This window comes from Monodon monoceros, unplaced genomic scaffold (assembly GCF_005190385.1).
Source record: "Monodon monoceros isolate NGI ecotype Baffin Bay Population unplaced genomic scaffold, NGI_Narwhal_1 Super_Scaffold_8, whole genome shotgun sequence".
NCBI lineage: Eukaryota > Metazoa > Chordata > Mammalia > Artiodactyla > Monodontidae > Monodon > Monodon monoceros.
This window is the reverse complement of record NW_021703785.1, coordinates 57517881-57541107: the sequence shown is the minus strand read 5'-3', so window position 1 is coordinate 57541107 and position 23227 is coordinate 57517881. Positions and strand designations below refer to the sequence as shown.

Genomic DNA, 23227 nt, shown 5'->3' with positions numbered 1-23227 from the left:
TTTCCACCATCTGGATTTCACTTTGTGGTGTAAGGCTTTGAACCTTGTTAAAAATCACACTGCGTCAAATGGTGTGGCCCTATTACCAGCCCTTCGGGCGTGGTCTGGTAATAGGTTTGGTTCCGGCAGTAAAGCGAGGAGGTGAGCACGTTCCTGGCTTAAGGAAACCTCCGGGCTCTGGTAGCCAGCGACTCGGCGGGGCGGCGGGGCGGCGGGGCGGCCGGGCGGCCGTGTAAGCCTCCGTCCGCTCCGCTCCGCCCCGTCCCGGCCGAGTAGCCCCGCCCCCTCGCCGCCCTGCTTCTCCCGGCGCACCGGGCAATCCTCGTTGTTGGTGCCCCGCGGTCGGCGCCGGGAGCAGAAAGCATGCGCGGCGACTGGGAACTGGGCGCCGCGGCTGGAGGCCCGCTGCTGCTGTGCGCCGCGCTGCTGGCCGTGGGCTGCGCACTGGGTCTGCGCCTGGGCCGCGGGCTGGGGGCTGCGGACCGCGGGGCGCTAGCCTGGCTCTGCTTCGACGCCCTGGTGCACTTCGCGCTGGTAAGTGTGGTCGCCTCGGCATCGAAAACGCGGGCGGACGCCGCCTCTCTTGGGACCCTTCCCTCCCTCGTCCCAGAGAGTTTCCAGAAAACGACATGGACGACTCGGCCGCCCCGTCCCCTGTGGCGGGAGACCCGGGAAACCTCTGGAGGCCGCGGTGCCCGTGGCCTTTGGCCAGATGCCACACCTCTCCGAGGTCCCAAGTCTGTAAAAAGAGAGCGCAGCCTCCCTATGGTGCCAATTCCTCTACCAAAGAAAAAACAAAAAATCAGAAAACCGTGAAAATTGTAATTCGTGTACGGTGTTGTTAGTCGGTTTGTAAACTACAGAAAGGCCTGGCTTACTTAACATCTTATCCTGCACATAAATGTTGAACGTAATTGAGAGAGTTTTTGAATGCCCCAGAGGGAGCAGGGAGAGGTGATGAGGCGTGCTGGGCCCTGGCCCAAAACCAGCCCCCCGCCCCGCAGTAGTAATCACCATTTGTTGGGTGACGACTGTATGCAGGCACAGTACTGTGTTTAAAATTTCTGACCTATGAACACCCCGTAAGGTACTTGTTACTGTCCCCATTTTACAGAGGAGAAAACGGGCCCTGCAAAGTTAGGTGACTTTATAGTGCCACACAACTGGCATGATTCAGAGTCAGGTTTAGTCTGGCTCCAAAGCTTGCACTTTCTTTCACGCCAGGCTTTAGGAAACATATCCTTAAAAGTTCAACTCACTTTATAAATGGCCAGGACGGTTGTATTTAAGGGATTCTATTGAAAATGCTCCCCTCCCTGTGCACGCACTTCTTATTTTAAAGCTTTGTTTAAAACTATGCCACAATATCTTTTTTTGCAAATTTGACCTTGCTTAAATCTAGGCAAACCTATAGCTAATGTGAAGCCAGAGTCTATACAATCCCTCCTCCTCGGCAGCTGCGGATTCAACCAGTGGAGAATAGAAAATACCAGAAAGAAAAGAAATCCAGAAATTTCCAAAAAGCAAAACTTGCATTTGCCACCCTCACAGCCTACTTCCCCGCAGTATCTTTAATGTGAGGCATTAAAGATAAGCTAGAGAGGAGTTAAAATATAAGGGAGGATGTCAGGTTCTATGCAGATACTACTCCATTTTTACCTAAGGGACTGGAGCATTTGCGGATTTTGGTATCCCCAGGGGTCCTGGAAGCAATCCACCTGACGATACTGAGGGAGAGATGGAGTATTAAGAAAGAGAAAGCAAAGTTTTGGATAATCATCTAGGGCTATAGATGTTTATCCGTTGGATATGTGCACATACCAGATGTTGCTGGAATGATGAAATTCCTTCTTTCCTAATAGTCAACTTGTGGAGATAACAGTAAATACTTCCCTTAACTCCTTTATTTATAGAATTGATTTTTAAGCTGTCAGTGAACACAAGGTGTCCCAAAGAACAGGGACAGTAAAACAGGTTGCTAGGCCCACTTAAGAGAGTATTATATTTTAGACACACAAAAAAGTTATAAAAACACTAAAACATATACATACATGTCTTCCACCTGGTTTAAAATTAATTCTACTTTTTACTCACAGACTGTGACAGGTAGCACTACACACATCTCCATTTGTGGCAACTTGAGGTGTAGCCCCATGGGTGGAATCATTGCTCCACTCTCCCCCGTCCTTGTTCTGAAGGAAATGCCTCCCTGCCCCCACCCACGGCCCCATCTTGTGCCATTTACCTGTCCCAGCTGCAAAACATCCCACTGTTTGCACCATATCTTAGTTCTTTAATTCTAAAATGCACATTTTTTTCGCATGTTGCAACAATGAATGACGTAACCGCTGTGGCTTCTTTTGTTGATATTTTATGTCTCTGAGATTGGGATATATCTTACAATTGATGAAGAAATATGATAAATAAAAACAGGCCCGTTAATATTGGCTGGTTAAATTTACTATTTACACACTATTTCAACCAGCATCTTGGTACACAAGTGTTAGAGATTGGTGAGAAGGCACTTGACTAAGTGGTTGAGGCCTGCAAGACAAATGCATGTCCGTATTATCTTTGGGATAATTGGGAGTTCGTTGCAAGAATACCTAGAAATGTGGCAGGAGCTAAGATTGGAATGTAGAGGCTGGAGGAGATCTGAAACCACAACTCACTTGTTCCCACTAGAACCTAAGCTGCTTCTCCTCACTCCTTTTGCCTTTACTTCTCAAATAGAGGAGATATTTGGGTTTGTTGGCCGCCATCAAATGCAGAGCTCCCCTATTGGACAGAGTTTCAGGCCAAGCATTCCCAGGGGTAGTTCACCTCCCAGATGTCCAGCCAGACTGTGGTTATTCGGGGCTGCAGAACTGACCTTCAGTTTAGTCAGCTATGGCTAAGATGAAGGTCTGGTTCATTTCTCATCTGGTAGGAGCCATGGTCACATACGTGAGGAAATCAATGGCATGACTCACCATCCCTCAAAAGTTGGCAATAGGCATTTCTTGCACTGGTGCTTCATGGGTTTTCCCTCATCTGCGATCTAAGTATAGCATTCTAGGCATGGCCAGAGCCTGGAAGCAGGATGTGTACTCCTATGTTTGGGAAACATCTGGAAGTCCAGATTGATTAGAGCACAAGATTTACATAGGGTAAGATTCCAGCAACATCTCTCCAACTGACAAACATCTACAGACCTAGACGATTATTGAAAACTTTGCTTTCTCTTTCTTTCTCAATACTATAATCCTCCTTTGGTATGCATGGTAGGTTGCTTCCATGACCCCTGAGGATACAAAAATCCTCAAATTCTCAAGTCCCTTATATAAAGTGGGAGGACAGGCAGGAAAGGGAACTTGAATGACAGGTAAGACTTGGAGTTTTATTCTGTGGTAGGAAGCCATTGAAGGGTTTCAAGCAAGGAAGTATGGCCAAAGTACATCTTTCAAAAGATAGTTTGGTGGTCGTGTAAGTCAAACTGTAAGGGGTCTGAGATTTTACCCTTCTTACAAGTTAAACAAGTTAGCCTGTTTGATTCCCCAAGCTCCACGGGGCGATACAGTGAGGGCCAGATGATACCTGCGCATGCTGGGGGTGCATTACAGGAGAAAACCCCCAAATTAGGCTCCTTTCTTATATGGAGCTGCTGGTGACCTGCTCGTACTTCTCTCTGGAGAGAGACTGTATCTTTCCTCAGGCATGAAAACAAATCTTCTCTGGGGAAGAGGAGGCAAGGTCTTTTTCTCAGGAGGGAGATGTCTCTAAGCTCTACTTCCCTGGAATGTCTCCTTACATAAATATTCTTAAATTATCTGTAAATGCCTGTGCTCAGACATCCCAGACAGTGCAGGACTAGGAGATAGTCAAGGAGAATTGTCTCCCAACAGGTGCAGGGTGGATTGGAAAGGACAGTTCAGGGGCAAGAAGATCAGCTAAAAGCAATTGCAGTATTTTAGGAGTGAGAAGAAAGAGCTGAGCTAAGGTGATGGTGGAAGTTAAAACGGGGAGGAAAGATAAATACGAGAGACTTTGCAGGGGAGAATTTTGTAAGTCAAATTGACCCCTTTTACATTGTGGGTGGAGATGATCTTGGGGTTTAGAACCTGGCCGACATGGATAATGTTGATAACGTTAACAAAGACAGGAAAGTCGGATTTTAGAACTGTGAATCTGGGGCTGGGGGTGTGGTTGAGGGGAAATGGCCAGAAGGCATTGAAAATGTAAGACCTGTTGGGAAAACAGGGCAGAATAGAGAGTTGGAAGTTCTTCGCTGCCTTGGAGGAGACAACAGGAAGCCCTGGGGATGAGTGACTTCTGAGTAAGAGAAAACAGAAAGGTGAAAAGGCTGAGGGATGACAGCAGAGTCTTTTAAAATGTCTGCATTGAACAATCAGGGAGAGGAAGATCAGGAAGTGGAGAAAGTGGGAAAGACCAAGAACAGGATAGTGCTGGGTCCTGGCACCCAAGGGAGGGAATTTCAAGATCCCTGTTAAATGTGCAGCACCATTTAAAAAATTAAAATTTAACATTTAAAAAAAGGTGAAGGCTGAGCCATGGCCTCTGGGACCAGCCATCAGGAAGCCAGTGGTAGAGTAGTATTGCTTGAATGGAGGGACCAGGAGCCAGAGGCAGAGGCTTAGCAGGTAGGATAGAGAAGAAGTGGAGGCTGCATATGCAAGACCTTCAGGAGGTTTGGTGGTGGGAGCAAGGAGAGTGTAGGAAGACACCGACTTAAAGAAAAATGGACAATCTAAGGGTTTTGAGTTTTATTCAGGGACCTTACTGAAGACTATGGGCCAGGAGACAACCTCTTGGGAGCTCTGAGGAAACTACTCCCAAAAGATGGGGGAGAAACCAGCTTGTTTATGGTTTTTGGCTCGGGAATACATGCAGTCAGCCTACATCTTGGTAAAAGATCACTGCTAGTCTCAAAGAGCAGATATCTCCAGTTAATGATATCAGTGCTTTTCCATGTACAGGAAGATGCAGGGATCTGGCTCTTAAAAATTCTTCCTGAGATATGCGTCTAACTACCTATGGGGCCTGTTTTTCTGAAGCACAGAGTGTCTCACCCTGTCTTTCATCCCAAGTTCCTCTCAGGGTACCTGTCAGCAACTGCAGTGGCTATTGACTTAATTCTTGTAGGGCTGGGAGCTCAGCAACACCCTTTGTTCTTCTTTGTTTACAAAGGAAAGCTCAAAAGACAGGCAGGGGCAGGCAAGAGACTCTGGGTTTAAGATGGGAAGGTCTGAGCCTGTTTGTGAGCAGGAGCCTGGTCAAGGGGAGAGTGAAGGGCAGAGGCGTGTGCGCACAGACATGGTGTGCTGCTTGGCCCCGTGAACTGACCTCCAGCAGAGCTGCGTCCGCCTGAGTCTACCGCTTGTCCTCTGCTCAAGCCCCTTGACTAGTCATTCCCACCTTTTCATCACTGTGGAGCATGACTTGGGCTTGTCCGTCAGGGTGCAGGGCAGTTGTCACAGAAAATCTGGGCTGGGTAGTCTCTCCATTCATTCTGCCTTAACACCCACGAGTAGTCTTTCTTCAAGAAATCCTGAGGCTGCTTAAGTCCCTATTGATTTGTGTATTTTGGACATTACCCTTTTCCATTTAACATCACCATCTGTTCTTCGCCTTCCACCACAATAACTTCAGCCTCCGACCTTGGGACTTTCTAAAAATTTCTTCCTCCTCCTACTTTACCATGAGGTCTGAAGTTGCCTTTTAATTCACCGTCTGTTACTGGCTCCTGTTTTCCTTTCCTTTTTTGGCATCGTCATCTTCATCAGTTCTACTCTAAGATAGATATCCTCTCTGGTAAATGAATTTATAGTCCTTGTGCTCTTTGGTGAGCCTGGTGAATCACAGTTAGTTTAGGTGTATATTAATGGTAAATGTTTATTATGGTTAATTTTACGTGTCAGCTTGACTGGGCCATGGGGTATAAAAAAAGATTTTTTTAACATCTTTATTGGAGTATAATTGCTTTACAATGGTGTGTTAGTTTCTGCTTTATAACAAAGTGAATCAGTTATACATATACATATATCCCCATATCTCTTCCCTCTTGTTTCTCCCTCCCTCCCACCCTCCCTATCCCACCCTCCCTATCCCACCCCTGTAGGTGGTCACAAAGCACCAAGCAGATCTCCCTGTGCTATGCGACTGCTTCCCACTAGCTATCTGTTTTACATTTGGTAGTGTATATATATCCATGCCACTCTCTCACTTTGTGCCAACTTACCCTTCCCCCTCCCTGTATCCTCCAGTCCATTCTCTAGTAGGTCTGCGTCTTTATTCCCGTCTTGCCCCTAGGTTCTTCATTACCATTTTCTTTTTCTTTCTTTTTTTTTTTTTTTTTTGCGGTACGCGGGCCTCTCACTGCTGTGGCCCCTCCCGCTGCAGAGCACAGGCTCCGGGGTGCACAGGCCCAGCGGCCATGGCTCACGGGCTTAGCCGCTCCGCGGCACGTGGGATCTTCCCGGACCGGGGCACGAACCCGTGTCCCCTGCATCGGCAGGCGGACTCTCAACCACTGCGCCACCAGGGAAGCCCCTCACTGTAGTTTTGATTTGCATTTCTCTAATGATTAATGATGTTGAGCATTCTTTCATGTGTTTGTTGGCAGTCTGTATATCTTCTTTGGAGAAATGTCTATTAAGATCTTTTGCCCATTTTTGGATTGGGTTGTTTGTTTTTTTGATATTGAGCTGCATGAGCTGCTTGTAACTTTTGGAGATTAATCCTTTGTCAGTTGCTTCATTTGAAAATATTTTCTCCCATTCTGAGGGTTGTCTTTTCGTCTTGTTTATCGTTTCCTTTGCTGTGCAAAAGCTTTTAAGTTTCATTAGGTCCCATTTGTTTATTTTTATTTCCCTTTCTCTAGGAGGTGGGTCAAAAAGGATCTTGCTGTGATTTATGTCATAGAGTGTTCTGCCTGTGTTTTCCTCTAACAGTTTGATAGTGTCTGGCCTTACATTTAGGTCTTAAATCCATTTTGAGTTTATTTTAGTGTATGGTGTTAGGGAGTGTTCTAATTTCATTCTTTTACATGTAGCTGTCCAGTTTTCCCAGCACCACTTATTGAAGAGGCTGTCTTTTCTCCACTGTATATTCTTGCCTCCTTTATCAAAGATAAGGTGACCATATGTGCGTGGGTTTATTACTGGGATTTCTATCCTGTTCCATTGATCTATATTTCTGTTTTTGTGCCAGTACCATACTATCTTGATTACTGTAGCTTTGTAGTATAGTCTGAAGTCAGGGAGCCTGATTCCTCCAGCTCTGTTTCTCTTTCTCAAGATTGCTTTGGCTATTCAGGGTCTTTTGTGTTTCCATACAAATTGTGAAATTTTTTGTTCTAGTTCTTTGAAAAATGCCAGTGGTAGCTTGATAGGGATTGTATTGAATCTGTAGATTGCTTTGCACAGTAGAGTCATTTTCACACTGTTAATCCTTCCAATCCAAGAACATGGTATATCTCTCCATCTGTTTGTATCATCTTTAATTTCTTTCACCAGTGTCTTATAATTTTCTGCATACAGGTCTTTTGTCTCCTTAGTTAGGTTTATTTCTAGATATTTTATTCTTTTTGTTGCAATGGTAAATGGTAGTGTTTTCTTAATTTCACTTTCAGATTTTTCATCATTAGTGTATAGGAATGCAAGAGATTTCTGTGCATTAATTTTGTATCCTGCTACTTTACCAAATTCATTGATTAGCTCTAGTAGTTTTCTGGTATCATCTTTAGAATTCTCTATGTATAGTATCATGTCATCTGCAAACAGTGACAGCTTTATTTCTTCTTTTCCGATTTGGATTCCTTTTATTTCTCTTTCTTCTCTGATTTCTGTGGCTAAAACTTCTAAAACTATGTTGAATAATAGTGGTGAGAGTGGGCAACCTTGTCTTGTTCCTGATCTTAGTGGAAATGATTTCAGTTTTTCACCATTGAGGACGATGTTGGCTGTAGGTTTGTCATATATGGCCTTTATTATGTTGCGGTAAGTTCCCTCTGTGCCTACTTTCTGGAGGGTTTTTATCATAAATGGGTGTTGAATTTTGTCGAAAGCTTTCTCTGCATCTATTGAGATGATCATATGGTTTTTCTCCTTCAATTTGTTAATATGGTGTATCACATTTATTGATTTGCGTATATTGAAGAATCCTTGCATTCCTGGGATAAACCCCACTTGATCATGGTGTGTGATCCTTTTAATGTGCGGTTGGATTCTGTTTGCTAGTATTTTGTTGAGGATTTTTGCATCTATGTTCATCAGTGATATTGGCCTATAGTTTTCTTTCTTTGTGACATCTTTGTCTGGTTTTGGTATCAGGGTGATGGTGGCCTCGTAGAGTGAGTTTGGGAGTGTTCCTCCCTCTGCTATATTTTGGAAGAGTTTGAGGATAGGTGTTAGCTCTTCTCTAAATGTTTGATAGAATTTGCCTATGAAGCCATCTGGTTCTGGGCTTTTATTTGTTGGAAAATTTTGTTGTTGTTCTTGGAGGATTTTTAATCACAGTTTCAATTTCAGTGCTTGTGATTGGTCTGTTCATATTTTCTATTTCTTCCTGGTTCAGTCTTGGAAGGTTGTGCATTTCTAAGAATTTGTCCATTTCTTCCAGGTTGTCCATTTTATTGGCATAGAGTTGCTTGTAGTAATCTCTCATGATCCTTTGTATTTCTGCAGTGTCAGTTGTTACTTCTCCTTTTTCATTTCTAATTCTATTGATTTGAGTCGTCTCCCTTTTTTTCCTGATGAGCCTGGCTAATGGTTTATCAATTTTGTTTATCTTATCAAAGAACCAGCTTTTAGTTTTATTGAACTTTGCTATCGTTTCCTTCATTTCTTTTTCATTTATTTCTGATCTGATCTTTATGATTTCTTTCCTTCTGCTAACTTTGGGGGGGTTTTGTTCTTCTTTCTCTAATTGCTTGAGGTGTAAGGTTAGGTTGTTTATTTGAGATGTTTCTTTTTCTTAAGGTCGGATTGTATTTCTGTAAACTTCCCTCTTAGAACTGCTTTTGCTGCATCCCATAGGTTTTGGGTCGTCGTGTTTTCATTGTCATTTGTTTCTAGGTATTTTTTGATTTCCTCTTTGATTTCTTCAGTGATCTCTTGGTTATTAACTAGTGTATTGTTTATCCTCCATGTGTTTGTATTTTTTACAGATTTTTTCCTGTAATTGATATCTAGTCTCATAGCATTGCGGTCGGAAAAGATACTTGATATGATTTCAATTTTCTTAAATTTACCAAGGCTTGATTTGTGACCCAAGATATGATCTATCTTGGAGAATGTTCCATGAGCACTTGAGAGGAAAGTGTATTCTGTTGTTTTTGGATGGAATGTCCTATAAATATCAATTAAGTCCATCTTGTTTAATGTGTCATTTAAAGCTTGTGTTTCCTTATTTATTTTCATCTTCGATGATCTGTCCATTGGTGAAAGTGGGGTGGTTAAAGTCCCCTACTATGATTATGTTACTGTCCATTTCCCCTTTTATTGTTAGTATTTGCCTTATGTATTGAGGTGCTCCTATGTTGGGTGCATAAATATTTCCAATTGTTATATCTTCTTCTTGGATTCATCCCTTGCTTATTTTGTAGTGTCCTTCTTTGTCTCTTGCAATAGTCTTTGTTTTAAAGTCTATTTTATCTGATATGAGTATTGCTACTCCAGCTTTCTTTTGATTTCCATTTGTGTGGAATATCTTTTTCCATCCCCTCACTTTCAGTCTGTATGTGTCTCTAGGTCTGAAGTTGGTCTTTTGTAGACAGCATATATATGGGTCTTGTTTTTTTATTCATTCAGCCAGTCTATGTCTTTTGGTGGGAACATTTAATCCATTTACATTTAAGGTAATTATCAATATGTATGTTCCTATTACCATTTTCTTAATTGTTTTGGGTTTGTTATTGTAGGTCTTTTCCTTCTCTTGTGTTTCCTGCCTAGAGAAGTTCTTTCAGCATTTGTTGTAAAGCTGGTTTGGTGATGCTGAATTCTCTTAGCTTTTGCTTGTCTGTAAAGGTTTTAATTTCTCCATTAAATCTGAATGAGATCCTTGCTGGGTAGCGTAATCTTGGTTGTAGGTTTTTCCCCTTCATCACTTTAAGTATGTCCTGCCACTCCCTTCTCGCTTGCAGAGTTTCTGCTGAAAGATCAGCTGTTAACCTTATGGGGATTCCCTTCTGTGTTATTGTTTTTCCCTTGCTGCTTTTAACATGTTTTCTTTGTATTAAATTTTTGGTAGTTTGATTAATATGTATCTTGGTGTGTTTCTCCTTGGATTTATGCTGTATGGGACTCTCTATGCTTCCTGGACTTGATTAACTATTTCCTTTCCCATATTAGGGAAGTTTTCAACTATAATCTCTTCAAATATTTTCTCAGTCCCTTTCTTTTTCTCTTCTTCTTCTGGGACCCACATAATTCGAATGTTGGTGTGTTTAATATTGTCCCAGAGGTCTCTGAGACTGTCCTCAGTTCTTTTCATTCTTTTTTCTTTATTCTGCTCTGCAATAGTTATTTCCACTATTTTATCTTCCAGGTCACTTATCTGTCTTCTGCCTTAGTTATTCTGCTATTGATTCCTTCTGGATAATTTTTTTTTTTTTTTTTTGCAGTACGCGGGCCTCTCACTGTTGTGGCTTCTGCCGTTGCGGAGCACAGGCTCTGGATGCACAGGCTCAGTGGCCATGGCTCACAAGCCCAGCTGCTCCACGGCATGTGGGATCTTCCTGGACCGGGGCATGAACACGTGTCCCCTGCATCGGCAGGTGGACTCTCAACCACTGCGCCACCAGGGAAGCCCCTTCTAGAGAATTTTTAATTTCCTTTATTGTGTTGTTCATCACTGTTTGTTTGCTCTTTAGTTCTTCTAGGTCCTTGTTAAACGTTTCTTGTATTTTCTCCATTCTGTTTCCAAGATTTTGGATCATCTGTACTATCATTATTCTGAATTCTTTTTCAGGTAGACTGCCTATTTCCTCTTCATTTGTTAGGTCTGGTGGGTTTTTACCTTGTTCCTTCATCTGCTGTGTGTTTCTCTGTCTCCTCATTTTGCTTAACTTACTGTGTTTGGGGTCTCCTTTTTGCAGGCTGCAGGTTCATGGTTCCTGTTTTTTTTGGTGTCTGACCCCAGTGGCTAAGGTTGGTTCAGTGGGTTGTGTAGGCTTCCTGGTGGAGGGGACTCGTGCCTGTGTTCTGGTGGATGAGGCTGGATCTTATCTTTCTGGTGGGCAGGTCCACATCTGGTGGTGTGTTTTGGGGTGTCTGTGGCCTTATGATGATTTTAGGCAGCCTCTCTGCTAATAGGTGTGGTTGTGTTCCTGTCTTGCTAGTTGTTTGGCATGGGGTGTCCAGCACTGTAGCTTGTTGGTCGTTGAGTGGAGCTGGGTCTTAGCATTGAGATGGAGATCTCTGGGAGGTTTTCACCGTTTGATATTACGTGGAACCGGGAGGTCACTTGTGGACCAATGTCCTCAACTTGGCTCTCCCACCTCAGAGGCACAGCCCTGACGCCTGGCTGGAGCACCAAGAGCCTGTCATACACATGGCTCAGAATAAAAGGGAGAGAAAAAAAAAAAGAATGAAAGAAAGAAGAAAATAAAATAAAATAGGTATTAAAATTTAAAAAAATAATTATTAAAATTTTTTTTAAAGTAGTAAAAAAAAAAAAAAGAGGGCTTCCCTGGTGCCGCAGTGGTTGAGAGTCCGCCTGCTGATGCAGGGGACGCGGGTTCATGCCCCAGTCCGGGAAGATCCCACATGCCGCGGAGCAGCTGGGCCCGTGAGCCATGGCTGCTGAGCCTGCGCGTCTGGAGCCTGTGCTCCACGGCAGGAGAGGCCACAGCAGTGAGAGGCCCGCGTACCAAAAAAAAAAAAAAAAAAAAAAAAAAAAGGAGAAGGAAAGAAAGAAAGAAGAGAGCCATCAGCCAAAAAACAAATCCACCAATGATAACAAGCGCTAAAAACTATACTAAAAAAACAAACAAACAAAAAAGAATAGAACCCTAGGTAAAAGCAGAGCTATACAGACAAAATCACACACAGAAGCATACGCGTACACACTCACAAAAAGAGAAAAAGGGAAATATATATATATATATATATATATATATATCTCGTTACTCCCAAAGTCCACCTCCTCAATTTGGGATGATTCGTTGTCTATTTAGGTATTCCACAGATGCAGGTACATCACGTTGATTGTGGAGATTTAATCTGCTGCTCCTGAGGCTGCTGGGAGGGATTTCCCTTTTTCTTTGTTCGCACAGCTCCTGGGGTTCAGCTTTGGATTTGGCCCCGCCTCTGCGTGTAGGTCGCCTGAGGGCATCTGTTATTCGCTCAGACAGGACGGGGTTAAAGGAGCAGCTGATTCGGGGGCTCTGGCTCACTCAGGCCGGGGGGGAGGGGGGGTACGGATGCGGGGCGAGCCTGCGGCAGCAGAGGCCGGCGTGACGTTGCACCAGCCTGAGGCGCGCCGTGCGTTCTCCCGGGGAAGTTGTCCCTGGATCCCAGGACCCTGGCAGTGGCGGGCTGCACAGTCTCCCAGGAGGGGAGATGTGGATAGTGACCTGTGTTCGCACATAGGCTTCTTGGTGGCGGCAGGAGCCGCCTTAGCGTCTCATGCCCGTCTCTGGGGTCCACGCTGATAGCTGTGGCTTGCGCACGTCTCTGGAGCTCCTTTAAGCGGCATTCTTAATCCTCTCTCCTCGCGTTCCAGGAAACAAAGAGGGAAGAAAAAGTCTCTTGTCTCTTCGGCAGCTCCAGACTTTTTCCCAGACTCCCTCTCGGCCAGCTGTGGTGCACTAACCCCCTGCAGGCTGTGCTCACGCCGCCAACCCCAGTCCTCTCCCTGCGATCAGACCTCCGAAGCCCGAGCCTCAGCTCCCAGCCTCCGCCCGCCCCGGCGGGTGAGCAGACAAGCCTCTCGGGCTGGTGAGTGCTGGTCAGCACCGATCCTCTGTGCGGGAATCTCTCCGCCTTGCCCTCCACACCCCTGTTGCTGCGCTCTCCTCCGTGGCTCCGAAGCTTCCCCCCCGGCCCCCCCCATCTCCCCCAGTGAAGGGGCTTCCTAGTGTGTGGAAACCTTTCCTCCTTCACAGCTCCCTCCCAGAGGTGCAGGTCCCGTCCCTATTCTTTCGTCTCTGTTTTTTCTTTTTTCTTTTGCCCTACCCAGGTACGTGGGGAGTTTCTTGCCTTTGGGGAGGTCTGAGGTCTTCTGCCAGCGTTCAGTAAGTGTTGTGTAGGAGTTGTTCCACATGTAGATGTGTTTCTGATGTATTTGTGGGGAGGAAGGTGATCTCCGTGTATTACTCCTCTGCCATCTTGAAGCTCCTCGGTACCCAGATATTTTGACAAACGTTATTCTGGGTGTTTCTGTGAGGGTGTTTTTGGATGAGGTTAGTATTTAAATTGGTAGAGTAAAGCAGAGTGCCCTCCCTAACATGGGTGGGCTTCATCCCATCAGTTGAAGGCCTGATTAGAACAAAAATCTGGCCTTTCCTCAAGTCAGCAAGAAATCCTTCTGCCTGACTATCTTCAAACTGGGACCTTGGCTTTGTACTGCCCTCGGACTTGAACTGAAAAAATGGCTTTTCCTGGGTCTCAAGCCTGCTGGCCTTCAGACTAGATCGCCACCATTGGTTCTCCCTGTTCTCAGGCCTCTGGACTTAGAACTACATTAGCTTTCTTGGGTCTCTAGCTTGCTGACGACTCACCCTGCAGATGGTAGGGCTTGTCAGCCTTCATAATTGCATAAGCCAGTCCCTTACGATAAATCTCTTTAGATAGATAGATAGATCTAGGTAGATAGATAGACCTATATATACATATAGATTTAGATATAGATATAATCTCCCAGTGGTTCTGTTTCTCCGGAGAACCTTAGTATAAACTTAGAAATGGTGCCTAATTAAAAGCCTAGGGAATGGCACCCATAATGACCCACTGTCCATTATTTAGGGTGTGGGTAGACAGCCCTTGTACTTCTGCAGACCAAAATTCAGTCTGTTTTCTAACATCATGAAGAAGGATGTTCCTTAGCAATAGGGATAGCTGTCTATCTAGCCACATCTCAGAAATGATGTATTTTTCTGTTGTTCCTCATTTCCACAAAATTTGAGTGCCTGCTGGGGTACTTGCGTCTTGCTGTGCTAGATGCAAACAAAATGGATGGCCCTTGTCCTCTCAGAGCTTATGGAATAGCAGAGTTTTTCTCCTATCGTTTCATTTGGAGAATAATATTTACTAATATCACTCTCAATGTGAAACCCATATGAGAAATTTCTTTCGCAGATAAGTGCTAGGAGAAGCTTAATTTCTCCTAAAAAAAAATTGGTCTGTCTATTTCTCTCTGACAGCAAGAACAATATAAATGTTTCTCCTTTTCACTTTGGCTGCTTGGAAGTTCAGAATCACATTAAGCTCTATAATAACAACAGAAGATGGTCTGCATATAGACATTCTTATTGACCCTGATCCAAATTCAGGGTAAATTATGTATATTTTACCATTTAATGAATGTTTTTGTTGTAATTGACCTAAAATCTTTTGTATAAGGAGGAAGTATGTAAATACTACAAAAAATTTTAATGCAAGTAAAATTTATTTCCTTTGAAATGGAAAAGATACTCTAGGGAAATATCTTTTTTCCTTTATAACACTGAGCACAGTTTGTAGCTATTTTGTCTTCCTCTGTCTCTAGTACCTGGCATGTTTGCCTGGTTTGTAGGAGCTATTATGGAATATTTGTTAATATTGAATGAATGGAAGAATGATTCTATCCTTTCAATTTATAGCAGTATCAGTCATTTACATTTTAAGCCTCAAATTGCTCAGATATCTAAAATGTCAGTTCTTTTTCTATGTCAGACAGTCTTTTAAAACAAAATTTATTTAAATCGTATATTCCCACAATCATTGCAAAACATAACATTTATATATCTAAAAGGAAGAAAACGATAAAATTGCCTAGAGATAATTATTGTTAGTATTCTTAATAGTCTTCCAGGGACTTCCCTGGTGGTCCAGTGGGTAAGACTCTGTGCTCCCAATGCAGGGGACCCGTGTTTGATCCCTGGTTGGGGGAACTAGATCCCGCGTGCATGCCACAACTAAGAGTTCGCATGCCACGACTAAAAAAAAAAAAGCTCCCACATGCCACGACAAAGATCCCGTGTGCAGCAAGTAAGACCCAGCACAGCCTAGATAAATAGATAAATAAATAATCTTCCAGAATTTATATGAAAACATATATCCAGATAAATATTTTTTTCAGAATTCTCTTTACAAAAATGGGATCATATTATTCATTCTTTGTTACTTTTTCCGTTTAACTATGTCCAGTGACCATACAGATCAGTCTATTGAACTACCTCATAATTTTAAATACCTGCATAGGATTCCATTATACTTTATGTGTAATCTGTTTAACCGATCCCTAATTGTTGGACTTACAGGCTCTTCCCAGTTGCTGGCAATTATATAGAATGCTCTCTGTACATTTTCATTCACTTGTCTTAAGTATTTACACAGGATGAATCCTGGAAGTAGAATTACTGGCCCTAAGGGAAGCCAGTTTTTAAAGATTTCAGAAAGATAGTACCCATTTATATTCCCATCAGCTACTTTCTCACACTCATCCAGTACGAGGTATCAATATTGTATCAGATACCTCTTTTGCATCCTCTCGGATCTTCTTGGCTTCATCAGACCCTTGACAATATGCTCTAGTCCTGCCACCATGACAGCGACCAACTCCAGTTCCGTTGGTGCCCAGCCAGGCAGCACCTGCTCCCACCTCCTGCCCCAGGCCCCTTGGATGCCACTCGGGTGTGAGATCCTGGGGACCCACTCAGCTCCCACACACCTACCCACAGGCTGAAACCTTTGACGGTGGTCTTTGGAAACTACAGGATAAATTCTTCTTCCGTCCTCCCCCAAGATGAACTCCCCAAAGAAGCAGTAGTTCATAAAATCTCTAGAAAAATGTAAGGTTGAGACATCAGTTAGCTTGTTACTAAGCAGCCTTACTGAGTTACTAATCCCTGTAATGCACCCTCATATCTGATCATCCTTCTCCTTTGTTCCATTTCCCATTTCCCCTCCTCTGCCTCCTTGGGATAGCAATCCCCATAATAGTAGTAGAACATAGCATGATACTTTCTGGGGGACCCGGGTCAAAATATCCTTTTCCCATAGAATGGATATACCATAATTGAACCAACCGTGCAACCTTCAGTTTTGGTTTTGTTTTTTTTTTTTAATAACTTTATTTATTTATTTATTTTTGGCTGCATTGGGTCTTCATTGCTGTGTGCGGGCTTTCTCTAGTTCTGGGCTTCTCATTGCGGTGGCTTCTCTTGTTGCGGAGCACAGGCTTCAGGCACAGAGGCTCAGTAGTTGTGGCTTGTGGGCTCTAGAGTGCAGGCTCAGTAGTTGTGGCGCACGAGCTTAGCTGCTCCATGGCATGTGGGATCTTCCTGGACCAGGGCTCGAACCCGTGTTCCCTGCATTGGCAGGCGGATTCTTAACCACTCCACCACCAAGGAAGCCCAGGGTTTTTTTTTGGTTTTGTTTTTTGCTCCTAAAAACAAACAAGAAACTACAATAAACATTCTTGAACAGATGTCTTTTCTTCTGTAGGACAAATTTCAAACCTGAGATTCAAGTCAAGAAGTATGTCTAAGGAGATATAAGTTTTTCCACCACAAAATATGTCATGTAAGAAATAGCTCATCTTTCTTTTATCAAAAATTTTAAAAGGTAAATATGTGAAGTGATGGGCGTGTTAACTAACTCGATTATGGTAATCCTTTTACAGTTATATCAAACATTCACATTATACACTTTAAATATCTTACAATTTTATTTGTCAATTATACCTTAATAAAGCTGGAAAAAAAAGAAAATAAATTGAATTGGCAACCTCCTGTCCTGCCTGGGAGTGGGAAATAAATTCGACCTCAGTTATTAGGGGTCTTCTCTCTTTTGCAGAGTCTCATGAGAACGCAGGAGACTTACATGATTCCCAGAAAAAAGGAGTATCTAGTCTTTGCTCCATCCTCCTCACAGCTGATACCCTCAGTGCCTGAGCCTCATGTTTTCTTGAGGGAGGGCAGCTCTGCTGTTCTGTACCAGGCTTTGGGACAGGAATCTGGGGCTGAGTCTTGGGTCCACCTCCTCTACCCTGTTTTTCTTTTTCTTTTTCTTGTGGCCATGCTGTGCAGCTTGTGGGATCTTAGCTCCCTGACCAGGGATCGAACCCTGGCCCTTCGGCAGTGAAAGCATGGAGTCCTAACCACTGGACTGCCAGGGAGTTCCCTATAGCCCGTTTTCCTATGAGGCTGTTCATCTTTTCCTTATTGATCTGAAAGAGATAGACATATGTTAGTGCAAATAATTTTACGTTTAAATTATAAATGTATAATTTTACATTTTATTATACACTTTTCTTGGGGGGGGAGCAAGAAAGTATCTCAACTTCATTTATTGAATAATCCATTCTTTCTCCACTTACTTGAAATTCCATTTTTATCATATGCTGAAATCTTTTATATGCATAGATATGTTTGGGATTTTTTAAATTTAGTTTTATTTTATGAATCTTTTGGTTTCAGTTCTGTTTCTTACTATTTTAGCATTATAGTGCTTTTTATTTTTTTTAATTAATTTATTTTATTTATTTTTATTTTTGGCTGCCTTGGGTCTTCATTGCTGCGCGCAGGCTTTCTCTAGTTGTAGCGAGCTGGGGCTACTCTTTGTTGCAGTGCGTGAGCTTCTCATTGCGGTGGCTTCTCTTATTGCGGAGCACGGGCTCTAGGCGTGAGGGCTTCCGTAGTTGTGGCTCGCAGGCTCTAGAGCTCAGGCTCAGTAGTTGTGGCGCATGGGCTCAGTAGTTATGGTGCACGGGCTTAGTTGCTCCGCGGCAGGTGGGATCTTCTCAGACCAAGGCTCAAACCCGTGTCCCCTGCATTGGCAGGTGGATTCTTAACCACTGCACCACCAGGGAAGCCCCTATAGTGCTTTTGAATAGCCAACGAAGCGAACTCATCACCCTTTTTCAAACACATTACTATATATCCTTCGAACTCATCACCCTTTTTCAAGCATGTTACTATATATCCTTCCAGATGAACTTTAGATTCAGTTTTCCAAGTTGTAAAATTAGGTGTTTTGATTTGGGATTTTCTTTCTTTCTTTTTTTTTTTTTTTTGCTGTACGCGGGCCTCTCACTGCTGTGGCCCCTCCCATTGCGGAGCACAGGCTCCGGACGCGCAGGCCCAGCGGCCATGGCTCACGGGCCCAGCCACTCCGCGGCATGTGGGATCTTACCGGACTGGGGCACGAACCCGTGTCCCCTGCATCGGCAGGCGGACTCTCAACCACTGTGCCACCAGGGAAGCCCTGGGATTTTCTTAAATGTATAGATTAATTTGAGATTAAATGATATCTTTGCAATACTGAGTCTCTTCTAAGAATTGAGTGGATCTCAATTTGTTTAAATAAATCTTCTGTTATAGTCTCTTAAAATTTACTTCTAAATATTTTATATTTTTATTACTACTATGAGATTTTTCTCCTTTGTATTCTAACAGACTATTGTTGTGATAAGTGAAATTACTGGGTTATATCTATATAGTAACCAGCCACTTTTCTAAATTCTTTTTCCAGCTTTATTGAGTTATAATTTATAACAATATTTATTGAGTTATAATAATTTATAATAATTATAAAATAAATTTATAATTTATTGAGTTATAATTTATATACAATAAGATTCACCCATTTTATATATGGTCTGATGAATTTTGGTGATTGTATAGAGTTATGCAACCAACCACCATCACAGTAACAGTATAGAACATTTTCATCACTTTTTGAAAGTCTTCTTATGCCCCTTTGTAGATGATCCCAGCCCTGGCCTCTGGCCCCAAGAAACACTAATCTGATTTATTGTCACTAAAGTTTTGCCATTTCTAGAATTTCATATAAATGAAATCATACAGTATGTAGTCTTTCATTTAGCATGATCTGCTGCTGACTAGTATCCCAGTATATGTCTATATCCCAATTTATTTATCCATTTACCAGTTAACATTTGGGTTGTTTCTAGTTTTGGGCTGTTATAAATAATGCAGCTGTGGGTATCTACTTCTAAGTCTTTGTGTGGGCATATATATTATTTCTCCTGTGTAAATGCCTACGAGTGGGATTCTTTAACTAGAGTAGAAGCTGCCAAACTCTTTTCCAAAGTGGCTGTACCATTTTCCATTCCCACCAGCAATACTTGAGCATTCCAGTTGCTCCACATTCTCACCAGCATTTAGTGTCTTAGTCTGCTAGGGTTAATATAACAAAAATATCACCGACTGGGTGGCTTAAACAACAGACATTTATTTCTCATGTTCTTGAGGCTGGGAAGTCCAGCCTCTACCCACATCCATGTGGGTTGAATATGGGTTGAATTGTGTCCCTACCAAAAAGACCCATGTTGGGGTCCTAACCCCCATGACCTCAGAATGTGGCCCTATTGAGAGATCTGGTCTTTACAGGTGTAATTAACTTCAAATGAAGTCATTAGAAAAAAAATGAGGTCATTAGCATGGTTCCTCACCTAATAACGACTGGTGTCTTTATAAAAGGGGGGAATTTGGATGTAGGGACATATACACGGGGGGAACACTATGTGAACATGAAGGCATAGGTCAGAGTGATGCTTCTACAAGCCAAGGAATGCCAAAGTTTGCCATCAAGCCCCTAGAAGATGTAGAAGGAGGGGCATGGAACAGAGTCTCCCTTGCAGCCCTCGGAAGAAACCAACCCTGCTGACACCTTCATCCTGGACATCCAGCCTCCGGAACTGTGAGACAATAAGTATTTGTGGTTTTAAGCCACCCAGTTTGTGGTACTTTTCGGTGGCAGCCCAACCAAACGAATACACCATGTTTCCTAGTAACTTGAGTTCATTCATAATGTTGATTTGTTCTTGGCCTCTCCTGGCCTCTCCTGACCTCTCCTACATATTAACTTTCAGAATCTGATTGGATTCATTCCCTGTTTCTGAATCTGTGTTCCAGAGAGTAAGAATTTCACGAGCCCAGCTCATCTGTGTCTGAGTGTGGCATTTTGGATAGGCTTCTTTGTAGGCCAGGCCCCAGCCTATGCGTTGTCTTCCTCCTCGTCCCTCCTCATCCTCTGATCCAATCACCTACAGCCAAAGGAGTGGCGGTCACAGTGTAGAACACGGTCCAGCCCATGGGAACTGGGGGCGGAGTCATGCTGGGCACAGCGTGCATCGTGACCCACACATCTAAAGGAGCACCCAGGGACTTCCTGGTGGTCCAGTGGTTAAGACTCTGCACTTGCAATGCAGGGGATGCGGGTTCAATCCCCTATCAAGGAACTAAGATCCCACATGTCCCGTGGCCAAAAGATATTAAGAAAATAAAATAAAATAAAGGAATGCCCAGTACTGTGTGTGGAAGGGGAGAAAGCCGCCATAGTCGAGGCCTTTAGGAGCCAAGTAGGCCAGCCTCCCCCTTGTATAGGGATTTTACTGATAGTCCAGACAGATGTTGGGTCATCCACCCTTTGCTTGCAAACTTTGTCAGTGCCGTCTTTCCAAAATAGAATAGCTCTAGTTACAAGAAAATGTTTCCTTATGTTGAGCTAAAATTAGCCTCCTTATGACTTCTACTTCTAGGGTCCTACTTGTGCCCTCTTGTGTAACCCAAAGGGAAGTTGAATCCCGTGTCTATGAAACAGCTCCACTGCTTCTCACGACATGGTTTCCTGGTGCTTCTCTGTCCTGTCACTCACCCTCACACACGCCACAGGCTGCCTTTCAAGGGCGGTGCTGGTTACACAGGGCTGTTACAGAGGAGGTCTGACTGTTATTCAAGAAGCCTGGGGCAGAGTGGGCAGGTGGGAAGAGTATGGGCTTTGGGGTCCAACGATGTGCTGGTGCAGCTGGCCCAGCCATTTCCCACCTGTGAAACCTTGGGCAGCACCCCTTTCCCTGCTGAAAACCCTTTCTGTCATGCGGAGGGGAAGGAAGGACTATATGTGCATTATGGAATATATGGGCATTAAACGTGTGTGAGAAGTACAGGCTGAGGAGTCTGCAGAGCATGTACAGAAAAGTCAAGATTCTCACTACAATGGTTTCCCCCTTTATTGCATAGTAAAAATGTACAACTATTTATTTCATAGTTTGCTAAGACTCGTATTTTGCATTAAACCCTTTAGGCAGCAAAGAGAAATGAAAAGCAAAATGTATGTTTAAAAAAAAAAGGAAGAAAGGACTTTTTTTTTTCTGTCTTGGTTTCCTTATTTGTGTTAATCCTTTCAGGCTGCTATAACAAAATACAACAGACTGGGTGGCTTATAAACAACAGAAATTTATTTCTCACATTTCTGGAGGCTGGAAGTCCGAGATCAGGACACCAGCATGGTCAGGTGAGAACCTGCTTCCTGGTTCATAGCTGGCACCTGGGTGGATGGGACTAGGGGTCTCTCAGGAGCCTCTTTTATAAGGCATTGATCCCATTCATGATGGTTCCACCCTCAAGGCTTAAGCACCTCCTAATACCATCATCTTTCGGGGGAAAGATTTCAACATGAATTTGGGGGCCATGTCTATAAAGTATGGAAATAATATTTTCTTCAAATGGTTATTATAGGATTAAATAAAGCTTTGTAATTTAGGGCCGTGCTTCTCAAACTTGACTGTGCATAGTAATCACCTGGGGATCTTTTTATAATGTAGACTCTGACTCCATAGGTCTGGGATAGGGTCCGGGATTCTGCATTTGTCACAAGCTCCCAGGAGGTGCTCATGCTGTGGTTTGTGGACCACATTTGAATAGCAAGGATGTAGGGCACTGGCACAGTGCCTGGCGTTTAACAGAGTTCAGTAAATGTTAATTCTTCCTCTGTCCCTTTTGTGACCCCTCCTCGCCATACCCTTTAGTTGGATTAACTTTTAATTTTCATCCCATCTCTATGTAATAATGTGGTAGTACACATGTCCAATTAAGATGAGCCTTGGAAGGTTTCAAATCTCTAAGAAGTAACAACTGCCTCAGCAGAGAAGGATATATTCTTAAAACGGGAGAAATATTCTTTAAGTCCTAAATCAAACACTAAGCTGCTATGTTGTAGGAACAATAGGACTTGTGTGGCTGTATGATTCCTGAAGTACACAAAAGTGCCAGCATGGTCCATTGTTAATGTCAGGCGACAGCCCATCTGCTAGGACAGGTTCCGTCAAATGGAAGTCGTCATCTCATTAAGTGGATGACAGCTGGGCAGCATATATTTATGAAGTCACTAAAGCCTTGTCACTGAGGTACTGTAGGAGGCTGAAGCAGCTGATCCTTCCAGAAACAATGATGTATGCTGTTGCCATGATATGGAAAAATCAAGTCTGATTAGACTGAGGTTTTGTGAGTCAGATCAGAAAATGCTAATAAATTTTGACAGGATTTATGTACTGATTCCATTCTTATTCCACTTTTTTCTCCCACTCTTAATTCATGTTGCACTGTTTTTCTGGTTCTTCATCCAAACGCACTTAAAAAAAAAAAACTTGCAAATATATTTAAGTATAAATTCAGCCTTTACAAATACAAACACAAATTACAAAACAGAAAATGTATGTTCTCTTTTATTTCTATAAAGCATTTTTGCTGCTAAATTTTTCTTTAAGGGTGAAATGAGTAAACTGAGCATTCTCTACAAAATGGTCATTGAATTATAGATAGTAGAAGCTTGCCCAGCTCAAGCACTTTTTTTTTTTAATCTGAGCTTTGACTTGTAGCTGTCTTAAAGTCTATAAAATCCGTTGTTAGAATTACATGTCTGGAATACCTTAAGTGAAAAAATAGACTGACCTCTGTTACTTAATTTATTTGCCATGATACATTTTAGCTTTTAAGCTGATTTTGTTGGCAACTCAATTAGATAGGTATAGTTCGGTCACATTTTGGAGCATCTAGTATGAACTTTCCTATGTTTTTTAAACCAAAATTCCTGATACACAGAACTTAAAAAATTTTTAAGTCAATAAACATTGTGGAATTTTCCTCATCACCCTCTAGGTTAACAGTAGAAAAACTAATGGCAGGGAGAAAGTATTTTAAGTATTTGTAGCTACATAATAACATATACATGAAAATTTTCTTTTTTTTTTTTTTTTTTTTTTTTTTGGTACGCGGGCCTCT

The 23227-nt window shown here is 42.9% G+C and overlaps 1 protein-coding gene across 2 annotated transcripts in view; it reads left to right on the top strand.

Annotated features, from left to right (window-relative positions):
- The first annotated feature begins 344 nt into the window (after positions 1 to 344).
- Positions 345 to 23227, top strand: part of EBPL (EBP like) — a 50580-nt gene continuing 27697 nt past the window's right edge. The window contains exon 1 of one of the 2 annotated variants that reach the window (XM_029210238.1): positions 345 to 534. In XM_029210238.1, coding sequence (XP_029066071.1) covers positions 364 to 534 — 171 coding nt within the window. In that variant the 5' untranslated portion in view covers positions 345 to 363. The remainder of the gene's footprint in view (positions 535 to 23227) is intronic. The other variant, XM_029210239.1, reaches the window with a different exon arrangement.